The sequence below is a fragment of the Typha latifolia genome, chromosome 12, assembly GCF_019914945.1.
Source record: "Typha latifolia isolate L0001 chromosome 12, TyphaL0001v2, whole genome shotgun sequence".
NCBI classification, from domain to species: domain Eukaryota; kingdom Viridiplantae; phylum Streptophyta; class Magnoliopsida; order Poales; family Typhaceae; genus Typha; species Typha latifolia.
In genome coordinates this window covers 9967794-9992057 of record NC_133097.1, presented here as the reverse complement: position 1 = coordinate 9992057, position 24264 = coordinate 9967794, and the positions used below count along the sequence as shown (strand labels likewise).

The following is a 24264-nucleotide window of genomic DNA, read 5'->3' as shown; positions in this document are numbered from 1 at the left end:
CTGATGTGTGGAATATCACCCATTTAATATATGCTCAGAAAGAAAATTTGCTTTCAGGCAACATGATGGTGTTGTGCTGCACTCCTGGCAAATTGGATAAATCATCAGCAATTCACAAGCTAATTTTTTGAGAATGGAAAAATATAACCTGGTTAGGATTTCTTACCATGGACTACTATTGAAGGAATAATCAGACAAAAGATCTAGAGCCATTTCCACAGATTTTTACTGAAGCTTTAATAAAGATTAACACATCAAACTTGATGGCTCTTTAAAGCAAGCAATTATTCTAGCATAATAGATGATAGAAGTGCATTTTACTTGACTGCTAAGAGTCAATCTACTACTGCTAATTAACACCTCGCAACACAAGAATGCAAATTTCTGGGTCATCAGGCAAAGCACAAATCCATTTAGAATCAATCACTAGGCCTGTGTCTCCATAAGATCTAATATTTGTGCCATAATATGCTACAAAATTCCACATTTGGACTCCAACAATGATAAATACTGCTCACAAATTGTAAAAGGGCATTATGCTCCAATCACTTCTCAATCTCGCAAAAGAAAAAAAAAATCAGTGAGACTTCACATACTCCTGAACAATATGCAGGCCCTCTGATTCTTCACCATAATCCTGAAAAATCAGAAGAGCAATTAAGCATTACCACATGCTTATCGATAACATGAACACAAACATGAATATGAAACGTAAAAAGATAATAGATAAACTTTTACCTTGACGACCACGCATGAACAACCGACTACTTTCCTGGCTTTTCCCTCGGAGTCAATTTTGCAGAGCTGAAATTCCATGCATCAAGTGTTGAAGAACAACTTAAGCAGAAAATAAGGGAAAGGATTGCTCTTTGCACATAAGCACTCATATTGGATTGCTTTGATCATATTTGCAAAAATACCATGTCTCATAATAATTGAAATAACATATTAAGAACAAAAAAATAAAAAACATGTAAAAGTTCCATTCCCAAACCTGGAATTCACTACATGCACATGCAATTAAATGATATGTGAACCAAATGCTTCGGAGCATATATTCTCTCAAGCTCTCGAATCTGATTTAACAGCAATATTTAAATTATAACTCTTGATACCTAACATAGGATAAATAAAGTGCGATATAAGTGAGGAAATATCACTAACCCCTGCCCACTCGCCAAGAGTTTTGGCGCTTGATACTGCCACTAGATGCACGTTGTGATCAGCACAAAGTGCTTTCACCAGTTTCACATAATCAGGCTGGTCGCAATCTTCTGCCAGAACACAAAGCTGTGCAGCATGCTTCTCTATTGTCTTAGCAGCTTCGTGAAGCCCCCGGATAAGACCATCATGAGCCAATGATTTCTTCATCACCAGTTGCAGAGCTGTCATCAGGTCCATGGGTTCTCCAAGAACTGGAGTGGATGTTTCGACTGCAATACCATCTTCACTGCCAGCAGAGAAGCATAGAAATAGGTGAGATTACTCATACAAAGCTCCATGATTTCCTCAAACTTATAGTAAGTACAAGATTATCATATTTAAGACTAAATCCACAGAATCAGAGCAAATCCTATATGGCAGCAAATCTAAGAATTTAAGTATTCTACAGGTAACCCACAAATTTGACAATGTACAAAAACTAAGGCAGTCTGCCAGTCCATGCAAGTATTTGAATGCAAGACCATTCTCAATCCAAAGATAACTCCTAAGAAAGAACACCAAAAGACAAGAACCACTACTGCCGTCAAACAGAAGCAAGTATAAATTAAACCAAGAAATAACAAAGTTCACATTGAAAACTTTCTCAATTGGGATTCTCTCTCTCTTAAGATCTTGCTGAATAGAAAACTTAGGTTGTAATACATTACATTCCCTTGCATCTGCTCGTGTTTCCCAAGTAAATTGCATACCGAGCATAGGAGACCAACATCACATTAAAAAGAAAATAAAAAAATGCAATCTTAACGCTAAAATATAGTATTAAAGCATAAAGTTCTCAACTTTATGGTCTCTACATAAGATAAACAATCTGCAATCAAAATAGAGCATAATTACGTAAAGATCAATAGCATAAACAAAATAACATGAAAAAAGCAGCAATTTTATACAGTTAATATAACAAATACGGATTACTTACGCCGCCATTTTGGTAGTCTCGGTCGAAAATCTTAGAGCACCGACTAGGAAACTCGGATCAAATAACGAGAGGAAGAAAAGGAGGACGGGTGTGGGGGAGGAGGCGCCAACCTTTTTGGTTTTTATAGTTAGGGTTTCAGATGGAGCGCCGGAGGAAGTGAAGGATAAGGCATTTATATATAAACTTGGTCTCATTCCGGTTCGGGCCGTGTTCGCAAATTTGGAATCATGTGTGCGTACTGCGTAGCCGTAGTAACGAGGAATTCAAATTTTGGTTAAATTTTTTATAATTTAGATCCCAAGTTTTATTTTAGTATAAATTATTATTAACATCTTCTCATGTAGATATTAACTATTTGAACCCTGCTTTTTTTACCTTTATTGTTTTAAAATATTACTCGGTTTAACCTTAAAAGCCAGAGTATAAAATATTCATCATGATAAGGATTAAAATGCAAAATGAATCTCAGTTTAAACTACACACATAATAAATTTAGAAAATAAAACACATGAAGAAAAAATATGTTCAAGAACAAACTTCAGTTACATGTATAAAGTAACAATGTGGTAAAAATAACAATAAGGAAATGCTCGCAATCATCCAAGGGCTTACTCATTTAGCATATATTATTATACACATCCAACACTGTTAATGACTACTGAATTCAGCTTACCAACCCCTCACATCCAAATTAAACCCATCTGATGAATTGTCCCAAGAAGAGTTTGCTGACAACATGCTCCAGTGCTGGCTAACTTAGTGTTACAAGTTATAGAAGAAAAATCTAATGTGGAGTATTATCCAAAATAAAAGGAAAAAAAAAAAGAAAATCTGCAAAACAGCATCAGCAACATCACTGGTTCTGATGTTCAGAAGAAGGGATATCCCACTGGTCTGATGCAGATTCTCCCTCAGACCCTCGCCGCTTCCTCTTGCCTTCTCCATGCCTTGACCGCCTTGGAGCCGCTTCATCTTCGCTCTCACTCTCATCATTCTGGAAAGTGCTTCTGGCACCAAATTTATCCTCCGATTGGGCCTTCACACTGTGATAACCCATCTCATCTGCTCCAGCAATTCCTATTGTATCCTGGCCCTTGTTGCCCTGATCAGATCCTGCCTCGTACCTGTCATTTGCCGGCCGCCTCTGGTCCCTCTTAGCAGCTCGACTATTAGGTGGAGGTGGTGGATGAAGGAAAGGTGGCACCCCCATCGGACGGTTGCCTCGACCAAGACCAGCCATCGGCATGCCACCCATGAATGGAGCTCGGCCAGGACCCATCATCATCCCAAGACCTCCCATAGGGAAAACCCCAGGCTGGGGTGGCCTACCGGGAAAGAACATCCCAGACATAGGGCCGCTTCTGGGGAAGTCACCAGAAAATCTCGGGCCACCAAATGGAGGAAAAACCCGAGGAACACCAAAAAGATCTGGTGAGCCAAAACCATCATTATAACCAAAACCATCTGCACCCATCATCATCGGAGGGAAACCTCGGACGCCAAGCATCGGTCCACCACCCCGCACCATTGGCATGTGTGGCTGCCACATCATTCCCCTTCCCCTCCCCCTCCCTTGGGGAGCCTGACCACTGTTTTCATCCTCTTCCTCACTTTCTTCTTCCTCCTCTTCCTCATCCTCAAACAGAACAATATCTGGATTATCAGCTGCCTCATCTGTACTGACCCCCTTTGCCTTTTCCTCCTCACGTTTAGACTCCGCAGCAATGAGCATTGCCTGAACCAGAATCCACTCTTTCAGCTAATGCATTTTGACGAAAGGAAACAAATCCAGAAAGAGAAAATAATGGAGTTCAAGCATATGTGTAGATATGTATATGAGACCTTAAAGCTGCAAGTTAGAAGAAAGTAATTGAAATTAGAACATCGATGATTCTATACGCACCACTACAGCTTGCATGCATGTTACTCCGGTAACTGAGCAGCATGACAGAAAAAGAGACCAAGGTAATTCTTGTGCATGAAAACTTAAATTCCCTTATTGATATGGATGGGAGGAGGGAAATAAATGCTTATTAGATAGTGCAGTCACGTGAAAGGAGAGAACTGGAACTGACATGGAGAGAAAATCTAGAAGCTGCTTTCTGGAAACACCAGAGGACCATTTGTGAAGACCAAATTGGTTTCTAAAGAAATAAGAAATAACATTGAAGCGAGTGATATCATCACATGCCTCTTGCAGTTGATATTGCAACTCATTGATGCGTCCATGTGACCATGTCAGCAAAGTTTTAAACTTTGCTATGTTATAGTCACTCAGGCCCAGTAACACAAGAACTCTCCAAGCACTGGGTCAGCTGCCACGCCAGCTTGAAAGAGTGTGTCCACAGATATAACATTGTTTTTGGTCTTACATTATTATTTATTAAGTCCCAAAAGGAGATACTACATGGCATAGATAAATTCAGAAGGTGCTATCGTGAAAGACGTAAACTAAATGCACTACAACAAGTTGAAAATAATTGCAGGGACCTTATCAAACGGCGGGATATCCATAGATAGACAGTCCAACTCTATACACCATCTAATTGTAAGTATATACAGGAAAAAGGAAGATTGTGAGAGAACTGCATGCTCCCAATGAGAATTAAAGTGTATAAATTTTGTATTGCAACCAAGGTGTGTATCACAGAATAAATATTCTAGATCTGCTACTGAAGCTCTAAATGTTAAAGATATGCAAGCTTCTTACAGCAAGTTAATATTTATAGAGATGGATTTTCAGCCAGCCAACCACAAATCATGTATGAAAATTGCAGATCTACATTATTGATGTCATTGACAACATAAACCATAAACAAAATATGTGACCTAAGTAGTAGCATACCATGAGTTCACCATCTGGCTCTAGATAAAGTAGAGAAGCCAACTGCTCACCAATAAAAGGTTCCAATTCTTGGCAGTCCCGACTGATCTGCAGCAGTTCGCAAATACAATAAGAACTTGAATAATAAGATACCAACAATGAGGTTTCATATTGAAACCCCTGAACAAACTTACAGTCCTTTTCAAAACGGATGATAACTACAAGCATCCAGGTACTAAATATCAATGATCAAGCCTTTGATCATAAATCATAATTAATGCAACATTCAAGGCCTGCTATATGGAACTTTTCTTCCATTCAGTTAGGCTAACATTGCAGTATATCAACCGATAAAATTCAAAGATTAATAAATCCATATCCAGTTAAGACAAATAGAAGACTTGGTTGAGATGAACAATATTGAACCATATTCAAAATGTACCCCCATTTTGAATTGCTATCAGAGGGCCTACAAAGCAATTAGCACATGGAAGAGAGCTTCGCAACTATTGTCAACAGTGCAGATATTGAGTTGAAATGGTTTACAAAGGCATCAACCTTCGAATATCTAACATTTCCATAGTTAGAAAAACATACACAGAAATGTTACAAGCTACTATAAGATTTCACATCATACCTTCACTGGTAGATTATCATTGTATGGATTCCTGAGATGATGGGTTTTGTTAAAGGATAACTCGCATAGCTGCAATGCAAAGTCATGTCATGAATACATCAGAAGTACAATAATAACAGAATAAGTGCATACAAACTCTCTCACACAACTTGAAATATAACATAAAATGGGTTATAGACATGGACCATTATATAGTAAGGAAAGAACCTCAAATCATCAACATAATAAACCATTGGAAAATTCTTAGTGGTAATTTTCTTCTAGTGAGCATGCCCACCAACCACCAAATCTTCCTCCTAAAATGTTGCACATTAAGATGCTATACTCCTCCTTTGGCATCTGAAGATTTTATTATTATTCTTAAATTAAACAATGAATAACTGCTCTTATTGACGTCCCAGGTTATCTGGTGGATTTAATTATAAGAGGAGGGATCATAGATTACATAAAGGTAGCCAAAGAAAGTAGCACAAATTATAACTGATACCTTTTCCGCTAGGCAGAAAATCAGTAGCCAAGTGGTAATCAATGAGTTCCACAAGCTCAGATAGAGTAACTTATTATCATCATAAACATATGGCTGTTAATGCGTATTTATTCAGATATCTAGCACTATAATATGAGACATATAATGCCAAAAGGTGCTCTCCCTCTCTCAGCTTTTAACAGATGAATGTACTGCATAGTGATGACTATATTAGTAGATTTTGTCTATGTAAGAAACAGTTGTAAGAATCCTGACATCTCAAACATAAATAACTATTGACAATATTTCCAACCAGAAACTATTAGCATGCAAAGAGATGCCCAAGAAGATAAGATCTAACCAAAACAAAGAAAAGAAAGTAATATTGACAACTATAAAGGCTTTCATTCTTGAAGGATGAGATCCGAACCAAAGGGGCAGATCAAACTAAACCAAGAAATGGCCATCAGAATCATCATACCTTAAGCCATTTTACTGAGAAGTTTCGGCCATAATGTGCAGATCCATGAGCATATTTCCAATTACCCCCACCAATATATCCTCCAATTTTAGAAGTCATCTTTGCACATCCCTTGAAAAACATGACTTTGGTTACAACATACAGCATGTGACAAATGACAGTTGAACTTGAGAGTTTACTTCTTAAGGAAAACTAAAAGTTCCTATATGGTGTGTCTGCTAGCAAAGCAGATCTAGCAAGTTGCTCTACCTGGAAATGTCGAGTTCTGTTGATTGAGAATATCAAAATGACATTCTCTGATGATTCAAAAGCTTCATTAAGTTTGGCCTCGTTACTTCTTTGAGTTGCCCATACACCCTGCTGAACTGATATTTCCAGATTTTCTCGATTGCAACTTTTAACAATAAAATACCTAGTTTTTACATGTTTGAAGACAAATTTTTATCAGAAGAACATCACTCAAGTCTAGTAAGAAATGAGGATAGCATACTAAATATTTGAGGAGAATAATATAAAGCATGAAATGGAAGCAGCTAGTCCTAAGACAAGGAGGAAGATACCAAAAAGTCAGCACCAAGTCAAATTTATCGAACAACAAGGCCTTTACCTTTTGATAAAGAATCAATATGACCATCTTAAGCTGAAGCCATTTCTTTGAAATAATGTCCTATTCTTACCATCTTTCTAAACATTATGTCAAGGCTTGACTTCCACAGTAAAAGAACATATATAATCTACCAAGGCAATGTTACGGTATGTAGAAATTAATATCATGATAAACCTGAATGAAACCAAATTTATACAAATACTTTCTAAAGCATATATCTACCAAAGAGAAGTAGTTCTCCTTAAAAGAAGTACTCATACTATGTAATGAGTGCGCTTTCAAGTATATGTTGCAAATCCCAAGTTAAACAAAAACAAAAGAGTGGTTTTTATACTGCTCCATGCAGTTGTAGAATCACTATGGATTTAAAAATTACAATGTTAAACAATAAAGGAAAACACTTTACAGGTACGTCATTGTCATTAGACTTTTAATTAGTAGGAACATATCATGACTTCATGTTGCACTGGCAGGGTCTAAATAGTGGTACACAAAAATGTGTATAATTCAAGTTCTAACTCACTTGGATGTTTAACTACTAAGACTTTATTTCATACATCATACATGTTCTTTTTAATTGTTAGGAAAAAGAAAATCAATTGACTGACACCAAATTCAATTTATAAGGAGTCTATAACCTCTGTTCTCCATCCTTTCCTATATTTTGGCATGCATCTAACTCCACCATGTCTTGGCACATCAATTACTAGAAACAAGATTATCCACTGGCATTCATTTTTTAGCAGCCCAAAGAGAAATCTTATAAAAGCATAAACTATCCAACTCATTATTAAACACTCAATATCAAAACAAATAAGTCAGGTAGTCACTGATATCAGCTCCATAAAAGCTAAATACAAGTAGAACTGATCCTTCAGAAATCATCACCATAAAATGCTACAAGAAGTCTTTACAAAACCAGATAAAAGATCTAGTAACTCCAGACACACCTAGATTGCCCTTGAGGAAGGGGAGATGCAGTTCTATTGGCTTGGTTCGACAAGCCATTAGGAATACTCTGCACCTGATTATCAGTAGATTGTTGTTGTTGCTGCTGTTGTTGTTGCTGTTGTTGTTGTTGTTGCTGCTGCTGCTGCTGCTGCTGCTGCTGCTGCTGCTGTTGTTGTTGTTGTTGTTGAAACAGTTGAGTTTGCAGTTGTGGCTGCTGTACATTGGATTGTTCCACTGTTGGTGGTTTTACAGCTGTACTTTGACTAGGTATCCCAGAAGCTTGAGGAACTTGAGGCTTCTCTCCTTGTTGGTTATAGTTAGAATTTCTATGTTGAAAAAATCTGTTTGAAGAACCATAACTAAAAGAACTCAGATGCTGGATCTTCTGAAAGACTTCTTCAACAGAGGGTGGAGGTCCAGGCAGCTTTGCATGTCTATATCGACAGTCGGGGCCATTCGGACAGAAGCCCAACTTGTACCTGTGATAAGATACATTACTAAAAGATTGAGTTGCATGAATTGAGTTGCATGCCTCTATTTGATCAAATCGTAAATATGTAACAGTGAATAATGTTTATGCTTAGAATGACAAAACTCAGAAGGATACTGCATCTCATCTATATATGAGGACTATGAAAAAAAAGTTTTTGTACAAACTAATATGGCCTTCTATTTTCAGACAAAAGTAAGAAATAATGGATCTTCTCCAGAAAGATGAAATTTACTTGAAACCAACACAAAAGTCAAACTTGGAACTAGTAACTGTACAAAAAGATATCAACAAGTAAATCGTGACGATTGATTTATTCGCTTTCTCCAATCAAATAATAATAATAATAATAAAATCCTCAATTCTCAACACCATTAGCAGCTCCTAGATCAAATCCCAATTGGATATTTTCTCAAGAAAACCACAATAAAAAGTAACCCGCAACTAATCGTTAGCAAATTAGGTCCGTTAACCGTATTTGGAAAAATTAAGAGGGCAAGGTAAGAATCAAGAGATCCATACATGTTGCACTCCTTAATGTCTTCGTTAGTGTGCTTGTAGACGCAATCCTGCTCACGGCACTCCCCGAACATTCGAAAGAAGCGGCACACGGGCATTCGAGCCTTGTCATACTGGTGGAGGAAGCCACAGGCATCTCCCTTCATGCAGAGGCTACGGAGCCAGTGGCGACAGACAGTCTGCCGGAAGCTTCGCCGCCCGGGACCGGGAGGTAGGTCGCCAGGGCCGCCGCCGGACGACGGCACGGGGACTCCTCCTGCCGTGGAGGCCACTGCGGTTGGGTCGGAGAGCATGAGGGAGGATGATGCCGCCGAGGGGTGGATCGGGGCAGCAGGGGCGGCGGCGTCGAGGCCGCCCTCGAAGTCGAAGCTTAGGGCTCCCTCGGGGTCCTCCATGGAGATGGAGGTAGAAGAAGGAAGAGGGATAGGGAGGAGGAAAACCTATCTAGGGTTTTCGATTAGGGTTTTGCGAGGAGGAAAGAGACTATGAACTAGATCTCAAGCTAGAGAGAGAGAGAGAGAGAGAGAGAGAGAGAGAGAAGAGAGAGATTTTGCCGGAAGGAGGTGAGGAGAGAATAGAGAAGACATAGAGGTTGGGATCTGGGAGAGGATCCGAATATGTGATGGATCCGGATCCAAAGTTTGCAATCCAACGGCCTATTTGTGGACTCCGAAATCTAATTATTATTTAGATATGCCCTTTTTACGAACTAATCTATTTTAGTCATGTATAATAATCTTTATTTTATTTACATTTGCAAATATAGATCAAAACTCGTACTGCATGCAAAAAGTGGCTACTTTGGCTATAATATGATTGGTGCGTATTTGCTAATAAGTGGAACTATCTTGCAAATCGTTCCATTTTGGACCCCAATTTCCCTCATAGAAGTTTACCCCTCGCTCCTCCTCTCAGAAAACTAAACCCAGAATTCGAGTCTTCCGCCGCCGCCCCAGGAGGTAAGCTTCCTTGATCTCTTTCTGTTCTGGGAGATCAAATTCTCTTGTCCCTTGTCTGATTTCTAAAAATTGAAGCTTTTGATGCTTCCAAAACGGCTTCTTTTGGTCTATTTCTTATGGTATGCAGTGCGACGAATTGATGGCCATCGAAGCTCCAACCTGTAAATCTTTTTGTTAGTGTGATATATGCTTCCTAATAGTGAGATCTTTATGATATGATTTAGAGAGCAGCAATTTACTGACATTTACCTACTGATATATTTGTTATTCTGATGATTTCAATCCATGGATTTGTACGCTCGTGTAACCGTTAGAAGGGTTTGGGGGTAGATATACGATCACCTAGTTTATACTCGGGGTGCACACAGAAAGGGAAAGGTAGAGAGAGAAAATAAGTGACAATTAATGTCAGAAGAAGAGTGAAAAATACAATGCCCTGAGGGAAGATGATCAGTTATAAGTAGCCAACTATAGTGTTGCCACCATTTACATGTTAGTTTTCACAAAACGAGGGCTATTTAGGAGGTAATCCTTCTTCAATCTGTGATATTTGACTTTCCCTTTACTGTCTTAAGAAGCTTATTCCTTACCGGCTGACTCCATGATTTACATCATTACACCATTTTTGCTCTGTTTTATCATTTATGACCACTAATCTTTTCTCCATCCATATTTTGGAGCAGTTTGATTGTTTTAAGCTATTTCTTTTTAGTCTTTTATCTTCCTAGAAAAACTACAGTTATAATGTCTTTATCTTTATCTTGGATTATCACTGAATATCAAATTGCCTCTTGTTGTCTCTATTGCTATACTAAAATTAGTCATGCACCTTGTAACTAGTGAGAATATAAAAACCAAAATTGTGATATTAAAGAAGTTCAACATCAAAGATTAGAAAAATGAGAAACCATCCAAGAAAGATCTAAAGAGATAAAGATGAGTGATGGGCACTGCAAAATTGAAGATGATGTAGTATCTTGCACAAAGTGAACAAAATGTAGGGCAGATTATCGAACTTACAAGACTATGGTAAGCAATAAGTATTCCTTTTCTTTGAGTACTCATCAGCAGCACGAGTCCCAGAAAAATATGAACCTGTTAATCATATATCCTGCTTTGATTGCTTCCAATCTAATGAAGTGGCTCATGGCCGATGGATCTCTTGAATTTCTGAATCTCCACAATAATGCAGATTACGTTGGAATTCTGTCATACCAATTTGTCTAATTTGCTTATTTTTACTTGGTTATGGAAGTTACTACACCTATAGAGAAAAGACCTACAACCACACGAACTGTTTTTATCTTCTTCAAGCCAAGGAAATTTAGATATCAGCTAATACACTGAAAGAATTGAAGAGCATGGTTTGTTGCTAAAGTTAGATATTTATCAGTTTGAGCTTGAATATCTTGCAATCTCTTTTCATCTAGTGATAGTTAACAATTAGTTTTTATTTTCATCTAAATTGGCAATGAAGGTTCTCAACTATTCTGCATATTGCCATATATTATCTGAAGTATGGAAGGACCACCAGAATCGCCTGTAGTTCTTTCAAGTTGTGAAGGAATCCACTTTGACACAGGAGCATCTGGGGTCTTGGCTGGCAATAGTTCTCCACTTGTAGCAAGACTAAGGAAGTTGCTGTTCCGTCGAATGCTGATAGGAGTGACCGATGGCCGCTTCTTCCTGGGCTTGTTCCATTGCATCGATAAGCAAGGAAATATCATCCTTCAAGATGCAGTGGAGTACCGTAGCACCTGCCGCTCCTCGCCATCTCCAATGGAACAACGTTGTCTTGGGCTTATCCTTATTCCAGCTGCTTGTAGATCTTCTTGCCACGTTGACTGCTCTGTAGAAGAGCAGATGTCACTATTGTCTCTAGATAAATGAATCTACCTAAACATATACTTGTAGCTTCTTATGTAGTACATCAGATCTACATGAAGTTTTCTACATTCTTCAATTTCTAACTCTTTTAGACCTTTGGCCGAGTTTAAACTAAGGCTAGCCGTCAATTTATGCAGTTTGCTTATTGCATAGTATGTTTCGTGTAAATGTAATTTCAAACTAAGGAATATTGGATGAAACATATGCAATAAATATTTGTTTTATAAATTCTTGTGGTTCTGCCAAAATAAACTCTTGTGATTGTCTTATAAAATATGTTGGCACTGCTAAGGTTTCATTTTCACTTGAAGACTGAGGACCAGTTGATTGGAATATTTGAGAGACTTTCTTAACACGCCCTAAGTTTCGGTATCAAGCAAGTTTTATCACTTTTAAATGCAGACCAAGTATCATTCTCTAGTAGTTTCCATATCAACATATTATACTCATTAGTAAAGTTTGGTCAATTAAGGACTTCCAAATTTTAACAAGCCTTAAGCATAAGGCTGCATCATACAATTCTCTCCAACAATCATCGAATATGTAGCAGAATGTTAAGGAATCCAAAATCTCCATCAACAAGTGAATATACTAATTGATGAAAAGACCAATATCAAAATCCATATTACAGTTCTTCATGATTAAGTTGGGACAACATATGAGTAAATTGGTTTAACAAGGTAAAACCAATAATCGAGAGAACACATGCATCAAGGAATAACAGATGAACTACTACTAAAACAGTTAAACGAATACGGACTACCAGCCAAATGAGATTGGCACCGATCAATCCAGAGGAAAAAAGAAGAAGCAAAAGGTAAAAAAATGTAAGGAAAATATAGAGAAGACCTTCAGGACATCTTGAAGGTACTTTCGTGGTTAGAGAGGGCACTCATTTGTACACTGCAAAGTAATCATCAATGGCAGAATAATAAATTAGCCCTTATACAACAAGCCTTCTTCCATGGTGTGAAGGCTCTAGAGACACTGCAAACAACCTGCAGATCTTCTTGTGAGAATGCCATCCACTACCAAATTGACACAAATTAGGTTGCCATACTTCATTCACTTCTCTGCATTCTCCAAAGCCTTCTCTTGGCCTGCATCCTCTGGTAAAACTTCAGTTGCTGGTGACTCCAAAGTCATGTCACGATCAATGGGTTCAGGTGATTCTGACAAATTAGCAGACTGACTACCATTAAGAAAACTTGGTGAATTTTCAGGGACTGCATTATCTGGTTCAGGAAATTTCTCTACATCCTCAGCTGGATTCTTCGTTTCTGCATCTTCCAATCCTGGCAGACATTTGTTGGTATCAGTGGCAACTTTGTCAATAGTAACTTTGTCATTGTCCAGTTCGAGTTCACCATTTGAAACATCTGGAGGATCATTTTTATCATCAGAGTCACCTGATTCAGATATCTCTCTCCATTCAACCCATTCAGTTGGGTTGTCACCTGCGCTTGTACTTGGCTGTTTAGTATCATCTTCTGATTCTGTAATGGGCCCATTCCCCATAACCAGGCTTCCAGCTTGTCCTGGAATCGTTGAGTCAGATGAGTGCAAAGATCCTGCTGTGCCAGCCAGATCATCATTTTCACCAACAATGACTTCGTCATTCTCATCTATGTCTGGCGTCATCTCATCTGACTTGGGTGATGGTGAAGCGAGGGAGCCAGTAGAACGATCATTAACTGTTCTGTCATCCTCAAAAGCAAACCAGTTCGAATTTGTGAAGAGCGAGCTGCTGTAAAACAGGTCCAAGATGAGAATAAATTGAACAAGTAACAAAACAGGATATACAAGAACAGCATATCAGAGTCAGTTGTTATGCCCCCATTTGATTCCTAGTTTGAGCCTTCCCTATTCTAGATTAAGGAAGATCACTCTAGGTTTTGTAACCAAACATCAAATTCTTCTACTCTAGATTAGAAATAATATTTATGCTAGTTTGAATCTTATTCCATACATAAGCCCAACTACAATTTTATCCTAGAGTTGACTAAATTGTTTCAATGATTATAATTCAAATACTCCCTCCCCCTCCCTCTCTCTCTCCCCCCCCTATCACCCATCTATCCAATTTCTTACTCAAGTATATATTGCACCTACAACTATGTAAAAATATAAACAAGAAATGAGAACACTTTACATTGAATTTGTATGTCAAAGCAAAAGTAATTCTCACCATCAAAAGTATTTGAGTCAATTCCCACTTTTTATTTGTACTTTTAGCTCAATTTTATATAACATCAAAGGTGATTATTACACTACTATTCTAGTTTACAACTAAACACCATATTTCCCTATTCTAGATTAGATATACAATTTTAAAATTAAGAAATGGGAACAATTAAACTAGATTTCCCTTAACCTGGAACCAAACAAGACCTATATGAATAGCACTACCTGTCCTGGTCATCCCCCAAACGAAGAGAAGAAATAACAACTTCCGCAGATTCATCATCAAAATAAACATCCTGCAAAATATATGAGATCTTGAATAAATATTACGTAAAAGAAGAAAATGCCTTTGCAAGATGGAAGTGCCACCTAGCATCCCAAGAAGGCCCAATGCAACTGTCAGTCAGTAAAGATTGTGTAGAAGAAACTATCTGATTGATTTACTATTTTTCAGTTACATGTACACTCAAAAATGGAAGCTAGAAACAACAGCCACTTGAACAGATAATATTCAACTGTTGATCATACAAGCAAACTGGAAATTAGATAATAGCCCAAACAATACCTCATCATCTCTTTCAAGCGATCCTTGCGCCTGCATCAACCAACCAACAGGTTTTTTTAATAAACCAAACCATATCACTAATATCAAAAAAGATTAAAAGGAAGAACAAAGATAAAACAGTGGACAAGTCGAAGGAATTTATCTCCCTTGTGCACAAGAAAACTGAAAAATCCAAATGAAACTTCAACTTAGATGCTCTTATTTGCCACAAAAACAGAGTGAGGAAGAAAGATGATAATTTTTTAAGCAAGGAATCTTTTTAACTAAGCTCTTGAATATGAAGTTATAATTTGTCTTAAAGAAATCTTGCCCTCACACTAAAATGCGGAGAAAGCTTCGGAGGACCATTTGCACTTGTAGAGTTTCCCATCTCAAACTTCAACTTCTAGAAAACAATTTATTTTCAAAGTACCACAGGTATTCTTACACAAATTACTAAGTGTTGTTAATTCAATAATACATGCACTCTTAAACACAAATAGCCCAAGAATACCTTAGATGATTCCAGCATCACTTTTAAGTTTTAACAGCAAGCAAGCAAGCAGATCAATAAAAGTAATGCTTACCTCCTCAATATCATCATTACTGTAAATCCCATATCGAAATGCCTGGCTCAAGTTATTAGCAAGTGCTGCAACATCATAATCCCTATCTCTGAAGTCTTCATCATCACTATCCCTACCACGATCCTGTAATGAAGTTGGGCGCCTGCAGAAAATGACAAGAAATCAATGGCTACTAAACAAAGTAATTTTTTTCCTGGCAAAACTTAGAACTAATCTCCTAAGCACCATATCTAGTACTGGTCCTAAAGAAGTCAAGATAAAAGCATATAGCCAAGACCAGTAAATCCACGCCAGCAGTCGAAGATGCTTTTTATATATTTATGCTACCGATGAAGTGCAACTAAGATTGATCTCAGAGTTCTAAATCAATTATATACTCTAAAAGATAAATCTAATTTCCAGCTAATAAATGACCTGGAAACCCAAACCACTATAAATCTAGTTTGCATCACTGTGAAAATTGTAGGCATCTGTGATAGGCACATTCCAGGTAAGCTTAGCACTATCTCTTTTAGTTTCATATTTAATTAGACAACTCTTTGACTAAGTGTTAGATTAATTACCACAGAAAAAAGTATAGCAGGCATAAAAAGAAACAACACAAGATGCAAAATGGAAGACCTACCCACAGGCCCATTGGTAAACATTTTCTACCGTGTTGCGTTTGAGCAGGACATTTGATTGCCAATCAACCCATTCAATGTTTTCCTGCAAAAAAAAAAGGACAACTGAATCAACTTCTCCACCAGCACAAACTGCCAACCTTTGGGCAAATAAGAAAATTATCAGTTAGCACATCTTGCAAAAATGTAACTGGAGGAACATATAAATTAAGAAACTTTCAGAGAATGCACCTAAACTTCACATATTATCAGAGGAAATGATTAATATGCTCAGAATTCACACATAAACTTGGTTTCACAAAGGTGAGGTCTTAAAAGAGGAAACCACTTAAACAATTTGCAAGTCATAATAGCTCCTAGGCAGTACAATTTGGGTTCACTAAAACAACATAGACTTTCCATTACCAATAAATCCTTGTTATCATACGCAAAATCAATTAAATGTAACAGTAGAAAAAGGCAATAATGAAATGATAGAAGTATAGCTAAACTCGTAGTTAATGTAATTCTTAACCTTAACATTCATCATTCATGCCTAAGCATCCACTTCCAAATTATTCAATGTGCAGTTTCACCATACATTACATTGCATTAGATACATCATGTTATGAAACACTCTTAAGTTGCATTTTGCCAAAGAAGACAACTAACTGAAAATAGTTAACCTGCAAGTGTGTCTGGATTATGGGACTACTATTTGCCAACTGAATAAGCTTGTTAGCTATGCGTGTCATGTGACCAACATTTCCGATCTTTGGAGGTGCTCTTCCCTGTGATGGAACTGTAGGCTACAACAAGGAAAAACGGCAATTAAGTGTGACTTCACATTACTGAAGGAAGTGTGGTGAAGCATAGAAGGGAGGGAGAGGACAAGCGTAAAATGAAAGTCGGCAAACAGTCATTGCAAGAGCCAGATGGTGTATTGGTACCTTAGAAGAATCAGTTGGCAAGGTAGACTGTTTTTCTGCTTCAAGAATTTTGCCAATAATGTTACAGTCATCAAGAACATGCTCAATAAGCAGAGCCCGCTTACTCTCTAGACATGATGCTATAATATTATCCACATGGTGATGCAAAAAATTATTGAAAGGGTACCTGTATTATCATAAATTACTTTGGGATAAGTACCATAAATCAAACAATGTAGTTACACAAATTAACTCACACACTTACTCAAAAAACAGATGTACAACACATTCTATGGCTCCTTGCCGGATTAGTTCCTTTTCAGCAGCTTCGCTACCAATTGCCAGCAAAACAGAGATAAACTCTACAATCTGGAAAGATAAATCATTCTAAGTCTTAAACTCCAATTAACAAACAAGCTTGGTGATAAGTGAGAACTACAAACTAATATACATGTAACCTAAACCCTGTCTTTTCCATATTGACTTGTCCACAAGAGGAAAATTGAAGGGTGCTTATGTAGCTTAAACAGTTAAATTATCTAGGTGAATACTTCTATGTTCCTATCTACAGTACATTAAACAGCAAATATAGCAGTCAACAAAAAATAGCACCCTACAAAAACACCAACGACTATGCCCTTGTCCCAATTTTCAGGGTCAATTATATGAATCCTTCTCCAATGTAGAAAAAGGCAATACACGCATCTGAAGAAACATGTCTGCCAAAGCAAGACCCATCAATTTGGAGTGAAATCCTATAAATAAAGCTATATGAATATTGCCAATTTTGTTGTCAGTTCATCCATTTGATTAATTTTTTCGTCAGAAATAGTAGCTACAATGCCACAATTTATATCAGATATTTAATCAGCAAACCAACAAAATGATTTTAATAAAAAGCTAGAGTTTCACATCATATGAAGAATTATCATTTTTAAACATATAAGAAATAAATGTAAACATTGCAGGGTACATTATCACAATAACTAAATGTAAAACATTGAACATTAAAACTCTGTATCACTCAATACCTTCAGACGGTGCTTTCCAAGGGGAGGTTTTAATGTGCCATATGTTGTAGGCAAGGCCATTTCCGAATTAGAAACATCCAACAACTTCAGCAGCTCACCTGCAATAATATGACCTTCAATTATTCATTATGTATAGTGTACAGAACATATGTGAACTGTAATGATCAGTATTATAAGGTAATTATCATCGAATAAAGGGCCACTGCATACAGATAATGTTATGCCGTAAATGCAGAAATATACATGAAAAAAGATGTTTCTCAAAATATAGAGAATTGCCAGGAATGGGAACTCTGGTGCTTCAATGTATATCTACAAATGAACGATCCATGCACATTAACAGCAGACAATCTACAGTAATGATATAAATATCATCTTATACTCTAAGCATTCTATCAACAGAAGAAACCACCTACCTAAACTCTCCAGCATACCATCAACTGTCTCTGGGCTTGCAGTAACTAAAGTTCCATGACTTAGTGGGCTTTGGAATGCTTGGTAGGATGATGATACTAATCTCTTAGGATCTAGTAAGGATATGCAAACCGACAACGAGTGAACCAGCACAGATTTCGGTCTTGAATCTTCAAGAGCATGACGAAATAATCTTCCAACAAAACTGCATTTTAAAAGGCAAAAAGATGTACAAAATTTTTGATAGTAATGGAAAGGCAGAGCATAAAACACATATTACAGAAATCAGTGGCAATTTGACAATGAAAATTACAATTATCAAAAATTACCTTGGGGTGCAAATTTTTGATGCAAGTGCTGGAGGGGCATATCTAGTTATTGCAGAGAGAATTTCTGCAGCATTGGCATGCACTTCAGGAGAGTCCTGTTCAGCCATGTAAATATGAAAAAAGTGTACAGTTAAGAGAAACCCCTTAAAAACAAGAAACAAGATAATTACATATGAACTCTCCACTTGCCCATGGGAACATGAGTCCCCTACAAGAAATTAGCTCCCGCTATCTTAAATATTACGCTTTTTTCTGGGCAAAAGTACTGCTTTTCTCACTCAACTCTATTGTTTTTTCTCCTCAGGATAGAGATGGGGGTTAAACATCATTAGTAGTAACTAGACACTTCATAATGAACCCAACAAAACCATCAGGCCTATCATCAAGTAAGAGATGACATTCTTTTTTATACAAAATGAATAGAAAATCAATATAGCAGATCATGGCATCATCAACACATACCGATGAGCTGAACTTATCCACAATCATCTCAAGGACATCTGAATCTTCTAACCACTGCATTGTATCAGCATAATTCGAGTACATGCTTTCATCAGCACCAATTAATCTAATCAGCACCTGCTTTGCAAGCCAATAAAAGAAGCAAGTTCACAAAGATATGCATGTGAAACAAAAGGAATTATTTTGAAATTTTTGTATAAAGAGAATTTCTGAAAGTGGCTAACCTCCATGATAGAAGTGATGCCAATAAGATCAACAAGTTGGCTAATTATCTCTCGATGGCCCTAGATAACCAGGAAGATTATGAGTTTATGACATTACAATGGCAAATAGAAATATATACATAATCATTTAATCTAAAATTTCCAATACAGCAATTCTATTAGATGATACAATACAACAGATATAGCACTCAAAACAGTTCTATCAAAGTTTAGATAGATGAGTATCTACATAGAAGTCTATTTGATGAGCTCCTGAAGAATTTGTAGTTTGTGGATAAGCATCCCCTGTAATTACTCTTCCAAGGTGAGAAGTAATAGTCATGACTAATCTAACTATCCAATTGTCCCTCTACCTTGAAGCCATCTAACTATCCAATATATTACTGAAGCTATATGAACAGAACACTGCACTGGTCACTGAGATTAGTTTTAGTGTTTATAAGAAAATCTCTCGTGACCTTTGGAGAGATAAACCTAGCCGTCATTTTCACCACCATGTGGGCATCAATATCAAGGAAACTGTGAGAATGAAGATAATTCTTGTCCCACAAGATGAATCCATTATTAAATTGAGCTTCTTCATTATTTACAGTGAAGTCTAGGGAGATGAAGTAATTTAACTATGACATCTTTTTAACCAAGTGTTTGGCAACACTCTGTATTGATAGCCAAATGCATCCTGTACTCACAGGAGCAATTCAGTGAAGGTCATCGGGTTACACTGTCAAATTATGCAACTTCCACTTGAACTTGAACCAATTCCAAATATGTTTGTAATGTGAACTGTAATGCGATTGACTCCTAAAATCTATTCTCATTTTATACTAATGACTGATGAGTCCAATGATCCACAAGCATGTCTAACATAAAGATGCAGAACAAATGATAGTACAGGGAATTTTTTTTTGTCAAATGCCATATTCCACAATATGACTGAAAGACACACCTGAACATAATTCATAAGAGAGACTGTCTTTCGCAGCATCAAGCATATTACAACCTAGCACCAACAGCATTATTCTATCGATCAGTACCAGGAAAAAAAGTTGTGCAGAAAAACTAAAAGTCAAAACATATAAACAACATTGTGTTGTATATATTTTCTTTTCAAAATTAAGGAGCCTTTGATGACACAGTTCAGATAAGATTCTAGTCAAGACATAAAAATACCTTACTAAAGTAGCCAGCCAACAATGTGCTATGTGGATGATCAGGTTTCAGGAAGGAGAACAACAGGTCCATCAACTGCCCAGGAACAAGAAAGTAGAAACAACCATAGGTAAGAAGGGAAAGCGACTGGTTCAGAAAGTAACGTTGAACTGTCAGAAGATGATGCTTAACAGAATATATTATGTAACAAAAGCACCCACATCTTCATCTTCTACTAAGGTCCTCAATATGATATCGACTTCACAGGTAAATATCTCACATGCTATAAAAGGAAATCTGCCAACGGAATCACAGAAACCAATTTGAGAAAATAAATCAAGTAGTAAAGATTCTTATTAGAAATAATCTATATATGACAAACAATAAATAATATACTTGAAAGTCCGCCTCTTTTCAGCATCTTCTGGAGCCTCCTCTACAATGTAGTGAAGCAACTGCTCCACTTGAGACCTATCTCGCAAGCTACATAAGGTATAACAAAATGTAAAAGAAGCATACTTAAATTGCACACAAGAGCCTATTTTCAATCAATAGTGCAATTTTTTCTACATCTACTATCATATAAATCATCTCCAATCTTTGCACACACACACACAAAATAAAAAAGCATGAAATAATACTGAATTACTTACAATATGAACAAGAATCTATTCCCCCAAATATGCTAATTCTTCCTTATAATTCAGTGTTTTCATAAATCATCCTCAACGACAGCACTCACTGTGTCCACAACTCAGCCATTCAACTAACTAATATGGGATACAGGGCAAAATTGATTAATCAAAAGAAAAGGAAGGACGCTTGACCATTACAGGTTGATTCTATATCTGTGACAGTCATGCACGCTATCTCTTATATAACTATTTTACTCTTTTAAAAGAATGTGATGCTAGTTTTTCTACCATTAGATGGCCATTTAATTGCTTTCATCATCACAACTGTCTTAGGGATATTTCTTTCCATCTCATTAGACATTTAAATAATCTATATATAGTTGTAAAATAAAATCTGGGTTGATCGTCAATTTATTAGGCCTTAGTGCTGCTATTTTGAAATAATGGCAAAGTGAAGAAAAAGGAATCCTCTTCATACATAAAGCTTCTAGACATGAGGAAATCTTTTTCTTCAAAAAGGTGAAAACAATACAAGATAAACTCTTTCATATCTGGTCCAATTTATCTTTATCATTTCTTTTATATTTACCTTATTCTTTTTCTTTTGTTTCTCTATTTTGTCTACATTGCTCTGTCCATCACATAATCCATAACTTAATGACTGCTACTGTGCCATTATAATCCTGCGAATGGTACGAGTTTACTAAAGGTTATTTGCAACCAACTATTTTAAGCTCACAGTTTCACCGGTTCCTCTTCAGACTAAAATACACCTCCATTTTCTCTTATATGTGTGATATCAATTTGCATGACTAAATCATGAGGGTCTCTCTGATCAGTTGAGTACCCTTTACTAATTGTTTATTTACAATGTAGCAACATATGCGGGTTTAGAGCATATTTAATACCTTTTATATCAAACTGGCAATGAATGAGAGTACGCCAGCTGATGCCTACTTTCTTCATGAAGAAAATAAAAATGCGGGGCAAATGATATAATGCAAAAGTTGGCAATGACAAGTACTAAAATCTCACTTGAAATGAATGAAGAAATTATATTAGAAAAGAGCTACTAATAAGAAACAAAAGTATTACAAATTGATAAGACGAGTATTCAGTGCTTTGCATTCTTGAATAATTTCATCCTCATCAAGAAGATCTTCCAACGTAAAGTTTTCCTTGTCTAAAATAGTATCCACCTGAATTAACAGAAGAATTAGTTGAGATGAGGAGATAGAAGCTATTTCCATGAGAATAGAGAACAAAGAATATATTGATATAGCCACAAATAACACTTCATATGGAGTGCAAGATACAAAGCAAGCACGAGAAAAACTGAGTTAACATAGAATATGAATAATGTCTCAATGTAAAACCTTCGATGAAGCTGATTAGCAATGACAGAACATCTGGAGTAACTGTGAAGCAAAACAATCATTCCACCAAAAAGAAGGTGTACATATAGAGACAACAAAACAAATGTGAAATTTACACTACAAAGATGAAGACAACAAGGAGAGGATTAGAGGATCTTAGGCAACGTTAAATTATAACCTCATATGGCAAGGAATCAAATCTTACGCTCATTAGCAATTGCAATCTTGGTGAGATACTAATAAGCCTAACAGATATGGCAAATTAGGATTAAAAGTTGGACCGATCCTGTTAGATATTCAATAAAAGGTAATTTGCTCAAATAAATAAGTAAAAGATAAATATCCCCTAAAAACATTTTAATTCAGTGATATAAACAGGAAACCTAAAAATACATGGCAAAGCATATGTATATAGGAAAATAGCAAAACTCACAGACAGAAGAAGTCCAACAAGCATCAGCTAAGCCACTAAGACAACCAATAAACAATAAAACAATGTCGAACAATGAATTATAGACATTGCTATGTGCAAGGTCATAATCTTAGCAGCTGAACTTTGCATAATGAGAGAGATGAACTTCAAACTGGCAGTAATATGTAGCAAAACCGGATCTTCTTCACTTGGTTATAACTTCCACTCATGCCATTCTCTTTGTAGCAAAGAAATTCAAGTATGTGTACAGTTTGAACTTTAAATAGCAAAATAACTAAAATTGCTAAGGTTTTCTTCTTTAAATTGGATTACATTTTCTCATATTCAAGATAGAGACGAAAAAAACACAAAAGCAAGTTACCTTTTCACATTCAATATTATCTGCTTTGGTTCAATTAACAATATACAAATACGAACAAGAATTCGTTAAAAAGACAAACATTAGCATCTTAACCATGAAAGAACTTTCCGTATTGGACCCTTGATGGACAAAGATCACACAACAAGACAAACCCCCTTTACTAAAGTAATATCCATCCTCTACAACATGGTCACCTGTTGCACCATCAAATTTAACACCTGGCGAGCTGAATTCAAGAAACGGAAACATAAAAGGAAAAGAAAAGATAAATCTCGTCCATGAAGCCAAGAACTTACGGGCGAGGCCGCCGGCAACCCGGTCATGCGCCAGAACATCTTGACTTCGCGCAATCCAAATCCCAAGATCCCAACCCCTTCTCCCGTACCCTAAAACCTCCAGATCTAGGGTTACAATGCCCGAATCTAACGGGTTGAACGCTCTCACGATTCCCCCAAAACCTCTCCGCCCGAACAAACCCCCGCGGCTCGATCGAATCCACTCCCGCTCAAAGATTCGGATTGCGGCAAAGTAGATCGCAGAGAGCCGTAGAAAACCCTTCGAAAGAGATGGATATCGAGATAAAGATAGCGAGAGAGAGGGAAACAAATAAGAGATGAGGAGAGAGAGAGAGAGAGAGAGGTCGAATGCTTCGATCGCTAGGGTTTGAGGGAGGGAGGGAGAGATAGATAGGGGAGGATGGAGAGAGACAGGAAAATGGAAGAAAAAGAAAAATTGCAATCGCGGGATGCAGAGAGTACGAGGGGAAATAAGGGGCGGGGGAGGAATTACCAATTATTGCAGTACATTGGGTGATATTGCTATCGAATACAAAGGCTTACAAAATACTTACATGGGTTGCGGAATGATTTGCAAGGAAATTCCACTTTCTAATCACGTTAATATACGGTGCTTGCAAAAAGAATCCATTTTTAATGCACATTTTTGTGTTTATGTATTATAATAAATAAAAAGGTTTTTTTTTAGAAAAAATAAATAGATCTTGTTTGCCAACTAAATGATTACAAAAGTGGAATTAACTTGCA

At 36.9% G+C, this 24264-nt stretch overlaps 4 protein-coding genes across 11 annotated transcripts; 1 reads left to right on the top strand and 3 right to left on the bottom strand.

The window, feature by feature from the left end:
• Positions 1–412: 412 nt before the first annotated feature.
• On the bottom strand, positions 413–2326 carry LOC140799357 (small ribosomal subunit protein eS12-like). Of its 2 annotated transcripts, XR_012110987.1 has the most exons (5): positions 2141–2283; positions 1165–1450; positions 995–1076; positions 739–804; positions 413–637 (listed from the first exon to the last, which is right to left on the bottom strand). XR_012110987.1 is itself a non-coding variant. In XM_073153666.1 (4 exons), exons 1-4 carry the CDS (start codon positions 2146–2148, stop codon positions 578–580), a joined length of 420 nt encoding a protein of 139 aa, XP_073009767.1. In that variant the 5' UTR covers positions 2149–2326; the 3' UTR covers positions 413–577. The 2 variants fall into 2 exon arrangements, 1 of the variants encoding a protein (XP_073009767.1); XM_073153666.1 differs by lacking the exon at positions 995–1076 and having other exon boundaries at positions 2141–2326.
• Positions 2327–2727: 401 nt separating this feature from the next.
• Positions 2728–9673, bottom strand: LOC140798551 (zinc finger CCCH domain-containing protein 45). Its single transcript, XM_073152414.1, has 7 exons — positions 9119–9673; positions 8106–8585; positions 6798–6960; positions 6549–6659; positions 5602–5670; positions 4986–5072; positions 2728–3875 (listed from the first exon to the last, which is right to left on the bottom strand). The coding sequence occupies exons 1-7, from the start codon at positions 9508–9510 to the stop codon at positions 2994–2996; spliced, it is 2184 nt and encodes a 727-aa protein (XP_073008515.1). The 5' UTR covers positions 9511–9673; the 3' UTR covers positions 2728–2993.
• A 295-nt stretch (positions 9674–9968) lies between these two features.
• LOC140798711 (uncharacterized) lies at positions 9969–12189 on the top strand. Of its 4 annotated transcripts, none has more exons than XM_073152722.1 (2): positions 9969–10074; positions 11592–12189. In XM_073152722.1, exon 2 carries the CDS (start codon positions 11593–11595, stop codon positions 11962–11964), a length of 372 nt encoding a protein of 123 aa, XP_073008823.1. In that variant the 5' UTR covers positions 9969–10074; position 11592; the 3' UTR covers positions 11965–12189. The 4 variants fall into 4 exon arrangements, 3 of the variants coding, with proteins under 3 accessions (XP_073008823.1, XP_073008822.1, XP_073008824.1); XM_073152721.1 differs by having other exon boundaries at positions 11552–12189; XM_073152723.1 differs by having other exon boundaries at positions 9982–10074; positions 11657–12189.
• A 343-nt stretch (positions 12190–12532) lies between these two features.
• Positions 12533–23961, bottom strand: LOC140798710 (uncharacterized). Of its 4 annotated transcripts, none has more exons than XM_073152716.1 (19): positions 23518–23961; positions 22147–22250; positions 20813–20899; positions 20638–20713; positions 20438–20512; positions 20214–20267; positions 19268–19327; positions 19044–19160; positions 18582–18676; positions 18255–18457; positions 17839–17936; positions 17073–17176; positions 16829–16994; positions 16565–16687; positions 15902–15984; positions 15277–15418; positions 14711–14740; positions 14371–14441; positions 12533–13708 (listed from the first exon to the last, which is right to left on the bottom strand). In XM_073152716.1, exons 1-19 carry the CDS (start codon positions 23554–23556, stop codon positions 13027–13029), a joined length of 2409 nt encoding a protein of 802 aa, XP_073008817.1. In that variant the 5' UTR covers positions 23557–23961; the 3' UTR covers positions 12533–13026. The 4 variants fall into 4 exon arrangements, with proteins under 4 accessions (XP_073008817.1, XP_073008818.1, XP_073008819.1 ...); XM_073152717.1 differs by having other exon boundaries at positions 12533–13705; XM_073152718.1 differs by lacking the exons at positions 20638–20713; positions 20813–20899.
• Positions 23962–24264: the final 303 nt, after the last annotated feature.